General features: G+C 37.2%; 1 protein-coding gene across 2 annotated transcripts; it reads left to right on the top strand.

The window, feature by feature from the left end:
* Positions 1-773: 773 nt before the first annotated feature.
* LOC113081650 (protein MB21D2) lies at positions 774-7,384 on the top strand. Of its 2 annotated transcripts, XR_003282254.1 has the most exons (3): positions 774-1,231; positions 4,263-6,332; positions 6,961-7,384. XR_003282254.1 is itself a non-coding variant. In XM_026253666.1 (2 exons), exons 1-2 carry the CDS (start codon positions 997-999, stop codon positions 5,525-5,527), a joined length of 1,500 nt encoding a protein of 499 aa, XP_026109451.1. In that variant the 5' UTR covers positions 774-996; the 3' UTR covers positions 5,528-7,384. The 2 variants fall into 2 exon arrangements, 1 of the variants encoding a protein (XP_026109451.1); XM_026253666.1 differs by having other exon boundaries at positions 4,263-7,384.
* The last annotated feature ends 1,718 nt before the right edge of the window (positions 7,385-9,102 follow it).

Genomic DNA, 9,102 nt, shown 5'->3' with positions numbered 1-9,102 from the left:
CATTATGATTACAGTTTAACCTGAAAATGACATCTAAACTCTTAAAAAGAAAAGACTTGCAATAAGTTTATTATCACCTATCACTTATTTCAAATACCTATATCTGCAACAAAATGTTTGTGCATGTATATGTGTGTCTTTGTTTGTGTGTGTGTGTGTGTGTGTGTGTGAGCATATGCTTATAGAGTATACATATATTAGTCTAATCATTTACTTTCAGTGTGTGTGTCTGTCTGTTAGCCTGTTCTCCATTTTGGATGTGTTTAACTGTCATCCATGCATCCAGGTTGGCTCAGACCACCTCAGAGGCCTTAATGTGCTTGAACCCCGGTAAATGCTGCTTGCAGCTTTAATTTTTTCATTATATTTTTATTATTATTAATTTCTATTTTTGTTAGAGTTAATTAATTTGCATTGCTTGCACATTTGTTTATTTCACTCATTTATTACTGTAGCAGGTTACATTTAATTCGTATTATTTTACGAATTTTTAGTTTATTTATTAAATTTAATAATTTATATATTTTGAGAATTTGTTAATTTTTCATTCATTATGTGGCAGATTATGCATATTTGTTTGTATTATATATGAAAAATTTGCTGTAATTTATATTTTTATCGGAAGGAATTTATTTTTGTTGCATGCGTGCATATTTATTTGACTCATTTTTTAATATTGTAGCAGGTTTTGAGTTTGTTTGTTTTTTAATTGTATTATTTTCTTTATTCATTATTTTTTGTAATTTATTAATTAAAGGTCTATGTGGCCGCATTTTATTTGTATTCGTGTTTTTTTATTATTTTTTTTTATTGTTTTAGTTTTCAAATATGATGTTAGTATATTTTTAGTTATTTATTTGCAGAGGCGGTGTTTCAGCACGTGCATGACTAGTAAAGAACAGAAATCAGCGTCGGTGTGCAGCTGCGCTCCGGTGCGCATCACAGTACAGCGCGTGCGCTCCGCTGCTTCGGTTCCACCGTGTCCTTCTCGCGAACATGGCGGCGCCTGCGCTCTCCAGCCGGGCTGGTTCAGCTGGTAGTAGCCCCACCGCCACCCCGAGCAGCACCAAACACATCCCGCACTCCCCCGAACTGGACTTCAGGTCCGGAACCAGGACCGAGGAGCTTAACCGGCTGATCGCCGAATTCAGCAAGTACGAGCAGCGCGAGTACGACGACCAGCGTGCGCTCGAGATCCACACGGCCAAGGACTTCATCTTCTCCATGCTCGGTGAGAAAGAGCTCTATTCCGACACAAAGCAGCACATGCATGCATGCATCTGAAAGGAAAGTGCGCTTTTGCGCGTGCAGTGCGTCTGTTTGTCTTTGTCACGCGCTTCGGTCTGTTTGGGTGTGTTTGCAGCTTCAACACCCTCAACTCGGGTTTGCGCTGTTATTCAGGTGCTTTATGTGCATGAGCTGACAAATTCAGGCAATCTGCTTACTGTTCAAACAACAGTTAAGTCCAAAAAATTATATTCTGCCATTTATTTACTTGCATCTCTTACTGCCATTGTTTACTCATGGCTGTATGACTTTCTATATTCATTTGAAAACAAAGGGGAAATGCACAATTCCCAAGCCTCTCTGTATCCATTTAGTGAAAGTGGAAGGTCAGCAGTGGCTGTCACGCTACAGAAAGAGCAAAAATGCACGTTTGAAGCCATAAAATTAAACTTAAAGACATACATTTTCACCTTTAATGACACATAGCTTGCTTTGGTTGATTATCGGAAGGAAAAACGGGGCAAATATGAAAAGTTTAACAAGGAATAGAATTAAATGGAAATTATTTCAAATATAATAATTGATTAAAAACTTTAACAAAATCACAGACATGCAAGCAAATAATTAAATGAATAATGAAACAGCCAAACATGAATAACATTAGCAAACCTTTAATAAATAAATGAATAAATACATTTTAACAAAGTAAAAACAAATGCACAAACCCTACTAAAATATTAACATATGAATAATAATAAAAATAAACAAGCTTTAAGCATGCAAATAAAACTAAATGCTGTTTTTTTTTTGCAGCCTATGATTGTATACTATAAAATATTTAGGCCCAAATCGGGCCTGACCTGTTCACTGATTTATGACTTAAAAATATGCATCACATTAGGTTTAATATTATTTATGTTAAACACTGTCCAAATGCATGAAAAAAATATGCATGCATTCAAGATTTCTGTATATGAAATGTAGGTCTGAATATGTTTTGAAGTGAAAATGGTTGTAAAAAACAGAATGTGTAAATAATAAGTGCCACCAAATTAGTAGTAATGTGGTGCCATTAGAAAGAGCATCACTGCATAAAAATAGCACATAAACGCTGCATTTATACCTTAAAGAGTTAAAGTCTCAGAGACGCTGAACAGAAGCAATGCACTGTGAAGCAGAAGATCTCAGCAGCAGAGATCTGTCCGGACGCATGAGTTCAGCAGCAGTGAGCGTGTTTGAGCCTCAGGGCCGAGCACTGACTCTCTGTCTCACACGGGTTTACTCATCCATGCACTCATACACTCATCTGTGCTGCATGGAGAACAGAAATCACAACTGACTGCGTTTACTTCTTCAAGTCACATTATGAAAGTAAAGTGGGTTGCGATTGCTGCTGGGTCATTCTGTGTCAAATCAACCGAAGTTCAGAAACGTCTCCTGCTAAAATGTTTGAATCCATTAGTTTTTTTTTTCTGTATAAAGTAAAAAAAGAAGTATGATGAAAGCCAAATTATTAAATACCATTAATTAATATTTACTGCTTAATACACTATTTGTAGAGGATGGTCAAAATGTTGATTTTCACCTGAGACCAAAAAAGCATGCTTGTAGTTCAAGAATTATTAAAGATTTCTGAATATCCTTTTAAATTTTAGTTCTTAACACATTTTTCTTTTGGAATCTTAATTTTTAAGGCCAAACATGATTTGATTACATAGATATGGGGATCTCAAAAGTGGCATGTTAAACCATGCACAATTTCAAGTGGTTAAAAACCAAATGTGCATTTCTTTAATAAAGGAATGTCTGAAGAACATTTTTATTTTTAGAAATTTTAGAAATGCATCTGGTTTCCATCAGAACATACCTATCCGAGTGCCAAAAAATATATTTTTCAGAAGTATGCATGCTTGCAACTCAAGAAGTATTAAAAGTATCTCAATATAATTTCACATTAAATTTTTCTTTTCCTATCCTCATTTTTCAGTCAGGGATCTCAATGCAACTCCATGTGCAAATAATCATTTTGATCCCCTTCTACAAAATAGTGGATCAATCCATGATATTTAATATATATATATTTTTTTATCTTCATTTATGTATTTCTTTCACCAGAATGAATGAATGACCCTGTAGCATACTGAGCTTGAGTTTACTGCACTCTTATTGTGATAGATGCTCAAATTGTGAGTCTGAATGTGTATTTCTGAATGTTGAACTCGCTGTGGGCTCATATGTAAAAGGCACACACACATGCATGAATCACTAAGTTGTTTTGGGTTTTCTGAGCGTCTCTGGAGGTTCTGCTCCTGCTGACGGGAGGTTTTAATACCCCCGAGTCACTGGCTGAATCACGAGCTTGAGCTCAGGTGTTACTGGGGATTATTTTCTTCAGGAGTCTGTGGACTGTTTGTCAGGTCTGGAATGTTCTTGTGTTTGTGTAGGAATAGTTTTATAGACTCTATTGCATGTGCTCTGTTGCTTAACCTTTGTGTCAATTGCTTTATTAAGAAATGTAGTTTTGTGTAGCAACACTTCGTTCTCTTAGCTTAGCAATTTTATGTAATATACTTTTCACATTAAGTTTGTGAGATTTGATGTGGAATGAATGATACTAAAGTAGGCTTTTAAGCGCGATTTCATGAGATTAAAAAAAAATATATATATATGTTTATTATTATTTTTTTATAATGTGATGTGCTTTGTACGTTCAACCAAGACATGAATTATGTTTCTTCTTCTTTAATTATTATAAACCATAAAATATTAGTTGGATTAATTTCATGCATGCTCTTTATATTCATTAATTTAATTAAAATGCAAATATGTGTAAGGCAACACACAAGATTTCGTGAATTAACGTTCTTTGGGATACATTTTCCACTTGGAATAGCTTTCTTTTTGTCATGAAAAACATTTTACTGTATTTATGGTCAAATATGTTCCCTTTTACAAGGAAATGTAGTCTGTTTTGTCTACTTTGTAGAAGAACTCAAAATCTGTCCTTCTCTAATGATGTCATTTCCTGTTTTCAGGCATGGTGCAGAAGTTGGACCAGAAGCTTCCGGTTGCAAACGAGTACCTGCTGTTGTCCGGCGGCGTACGGGAAGGTGTGATTGACATGGATCTGGATGAGTTGACGGTGTACGCGCGGGGAACTGATTACGACATGGACTTCACGTTACTGGTTCCCGCGCTCAAACTCCACGACAGAAACCAGCCGGTCACGCTAGACATGCGTCAGTCGGCGCTCTGCCACTCCTGGCTCAGCCTGCGTCTGTTTGACGAGGGAACCATCAACAAGTGGAAGGACTGTTGTACGGTTGTAGACCATGTTAACGGTGCCACCAATTACTTTTTCTCGCCCACGCTGGTGGCCGACTGGTTCTACGAGTCCATTAGTATGGTCCTAGCGGAGATTCAGAAGAAGCCTCAGCGCGGCGTCCCTCGGGTTGAAAAGGTTGAGCGCAACGCAACCATAATCTCCATCATTTTGGGCGTCGGAGGCAGTCGGATGCTGTACGATGTGGTTCCAGTAGTCTCGTTTAAAGGATGGCCAGCGGTGGCCCAAAGCTGGCTAATGGAAAACCATTTTTGGGACGGGAAAATCACGGAGGAGGAAGTGATTAGCGGGTTTTATTTGCTGCCTGCGTGCTCCTCAACAGGCCAGAAGGAAAACGAATGGCGCTTGTCGTTTGCGCGCAGCGAGGTGCAGCTGAAGAAGTGCATCTCTGCGAGTCTCATGCAGGCGTACCAGGCTTGTAAAGCTCTGATTATTAAACTTCTCTCTCGACCCAAAGCCATCAGTCCGTATCATCTGCGCTCGCTCATGCTTTGGGCCTGCGACCGCCTGCCGCATACATACTTGGCGCAGGAAGATTACGCCGCGCACTTTTTGCTCGGGTTGATCGATGACTTGCAGCACTGCTTGGTGAATAAAACCTGTCCGAATTACTTTATCCCGCAATGCAACATGCTAGAGCACCTCAGCGACGACACGGCCATGTTGCATGCGCGTAAGTTGTCGTCTGTGCGCTCCGACCCAGCAGAACACTTGCGCAGCGCGATCGAACACGCAAAAGCCGCGTCACGACTCACGCTTGAGCTCCATTGGCGCGGAGGAAGCTCAAACCTGTCATCTCCTCTGTCCGACACCGGAACGGATCAGCAACCGGACGACCGGCTCGCGAAGAAACTCCAGCAGCTGGTCACGGAGAATCCTGGGAAGTCTATCTCAGTCTTCATCAATCCAGACGATGTCACGCGACCTCACTTTCGTATCGATGACAAATTCTTTTGAAGCCGCGTCTATTGATCTGACTGGGAACAAACTAACTTTCGCATCAATTATACATTTTTCTGAAGCCACACCCCTGATCTGATTGGGTGCTGACTGCAGATGCTGTCACATGACCTCACTTTTGCATCATTGATAAAGTCTTCTAAAACCACGCCCATTGATCTGATTGGGGGCAGACGACTTCAGTATAGCTTTAATTATAAATTCTTCTCAAGCCACACCCCTTAGTCTTTTGCATTGATGACACATTTTTCAGAAGCCACGCCCCTTGGATCTGATTGGGCGTTGGCTGTAGATGACCTGACATTTGCAATGTTGACGTTATTCTGAAGCCACGCCCTCTGATCTGATTGGGAGGTTATTACCTCACTGTAGTATTAAGGTTCAATTCCTCACAAGTCACACCTCCTAATCCGGTTTGGCGCTGATTTCAGATGACCTGACATTTGCGTTGATGACATACTTCATAACACTGTTTTGTTATTTCTTTCTGTTTTTAATGAGTCCCAGAAGCAGGAAGTTGTGTTTTGCACAGAGCCGGAGATGTTAAACGCTTCAGGCTCTGAACATGATGTTAAAAATGGACATGATCCTATTTCACTGCTGCCAGTTTTAAGTCGTGTTCTCGTATCTGTTCCTCTCCATTATGGACGCCCAGCTTTTACGGGAAGGATAGAGAGAGAGAGCGGAAGATTTATGGAAGGATGTGGGTGAGGACGGTTTGTGCATGGCTCACATGGAAAACAGGAAACCCATAACTCCACTCAGAAGTGCAATTAGACATATTGTGTTTATAGCTTTACTTGTAAGTAACTGTAACATGATAGTATAAACACGCTATTTTAGACACCATTGTTTCACAGTCACACTTACAGAACAACTTTATTCTCACCAACTAACTGCACATTAAGTCTCCAAAATACAAACTCCATGTGATGATGGATGTTTTTTGTTTTGTTTTTTAACACACAGTCTCTTGGGGTGAATCTCATGAAAACATTTCCGTGTAACATTTTACATACCCCCCACCCCCCAAAATATGTATAATTATATTTTGCATTAAGATTTTGAACTCATTTTTTTTTTACTCTCATTAGATTCACATTACTTTAATTTGTGTTTTTTAGCCTAAATTTAAAGATAGTTCATTAAATAATACTGCCATTTTTTTTTTCATTGCATTAATTAGTTGCAAAGGAAAATGTGTTTTTCATGAAAAATCTTGATCTTAGTTTTTAGATTGCTTTCATGAGATTCACTCATTGAGGAAAAAAAAATTGTCTGTTTTTTTATTTTTATATATATATATATACTGTATGCTGCTAAACATGATAGGTGCATTTGATAATTTGTTTTTGTAATAATTTGAGTATTTTGATTTATTATGTGATGTGCTCTGTAACTGCTGTATTTCACCTGCCCACTTTTCCCAGTTAGACCAATCAGCCTCAGCCAATCATGTGATCTTTCCATTTGATTGGTGGGAGGGACGGACCAGAACAGACCAATCGTGAATCATCAAGCTCTACAGGGACCAATCGTAATGCCTTATCACAGAAATCAACCAATGGGGTGTTTTTATTCTGATTAAGTAGATCCTAAAGACTCTTTTACAGCCCCACCTTGTGTTTCTTTTTATATCTGAATCAGGACATATCAGAACTAAACAGAATGTGTTTCTTCATTAGGCTAATGTCCTGGAGAATTATGTGTACATGTTATTCTTATGCTTGATAAATATTTAACATGCCAGTGGGCTTATAGACACCTTAACAAAATAACATATCTGCTCTGGATCAGTATTGCATTGCATTTTAAACCTGTGTTTGGTAAATAAAGCTGTACAGAAACTCAAAATTGTGAGTTAGACTTTGATTATTCTGTTTTGCAACTCTCAAATATTTATTTATTTATACATGAGCATTGTGGGCATTGTAACTCGAATCAGTCATGCTTTTGCATCCATATGAAATTTTTGTTATTTAAATATATTTTTAAACCTATTTAAAAAGATGTTTTAATATATATTTTTGGGGCATTTTTGTATAATTTTTAATATATATATATTTTAATAATTTTTAAAAGCATTTAAAATTGTATTCATTTATTTCTTTCAATATACAAATTCACTTCCTATATTAGAGATTCAAAAGTTTAAGGCTTTTAAAAATGTTTTTGGAAAAGTATTTTCTGTTCCCAAAGGCTGCATTTATTTGATCAAAACTGTAAATGCACCAGTATTTATGAAATATTATTACAATTTAAAATAGCAAATTAAGTGAATATATAAAATATAATTTATTCCTGATGCACAGCTGTATTTTCAGCATCATTCCTCCAGTCTTCAGTGTCACATGATCTTCAGAAATCATGAAAATATGCTGATTTGCTGCTCAAGAAACATTTCTGATTATTATCAATGCTGAAAACAGATGTGGTGACGAATAGTTTTTGTAGAAACTGTGATGCACTTTATTTTTCAGGATTCACTGATGAATAGAAAATCCACCTAATTTGAAATATAAACATTTTGTGGCATTAAAATTGTCTTCACTGTCACTTTTGATCAATTTAATGCATCCTTGCTGAATAAAATAATGCATTTCTCACAAAAAAGTGAGTTAAATAGACTGCAATATCAACTGTTCTGTTCCTTTCTTTGACTCATCATGTAACCTGTCTGCCAGAAGCTGCTATATTTATGCACAAAAGTGGATTGCAAGAATGACATCAGTGTTGCATGTGAAGCATTTAACCTCCTGTTATTTGAACAGTTGCATGAGCAATCGCAGTGTTTGATTCCAACTGATTCAAAATATATTGCTATATTACTGCATCTTGTGTAGCTAGAGAGCATTGTCAAGGATCAAACTCACACACTGTCAGCTAAATGCTCTTTTACTACTGCATTAAAAGCACTGACGCTGCTGTAGAAGAAACATTTGGATGAAGTTTATTCCTTCAGAAGCTCAGCTAAAGTGCTGCGACAGAATTACAGATGTCTGTTAGACAGATAAATGCTGAGAAGTTTATCAGTATGTCTCTTTGTAAAGTACGGCTCAGGATGATGGTAAGTGTGTGTGTGTTAATGCTGAGAGCTGTTGTTATAGATTGCTGACCTGAAGAAGGTGGAGTTTCAAGTCTTTTGCGCTCATTTAGGTGTGACACATCTGCTTATTTAGTTTTGCTTAAGCAGCTGAATACCAAAATAATCCAGCGCAGTTTTATATATGAATGTGAGTTTGAGTGGGCCATGCCAGGTTATTTTTGTTTCCTGCTGTCTCAGCACCTGTGTGTAGCACCTGCGACTTACACACCGCTGTGTATGTGTGTGTGTGTGTGTATGAGAGAGAGAGGATTTCAGTTTTGTTGACACAAAGACTTTTAACATAAGAGAAGTGTGGTCATTTGTAACTTCAATGTGCCATTGCAACCATATATATATATATATATATATATATATATATATATATATATATATATATATGTAGTATTTTCAAATATATTTTTAATTTTTTTTAAAAGCATTTAAAATTAATGTTGTCCTCCTTATATTTTCAATCCAAGATAATACA

This window comes from Carassius auratus, unplaced genomic scaffold, assembly GCF_003368295.1.
Source record: "Carassius auratus strain Wakin unplaced genomic scaffold, ASM336829v1 scaf_tig00034768, whole genome shotgun sequence".
Classification (NCBI taxonomy): Eukaryota; Metazoa; Chordata; class Actinopteri; order Cypriniformes; family Cyprinidae; genus Carassius; species Carassius auratus.
Note: the sequence above shows the minus strand (reverse complement) of the source record. Positions and strands in the feature narration are given on the sequence as shown.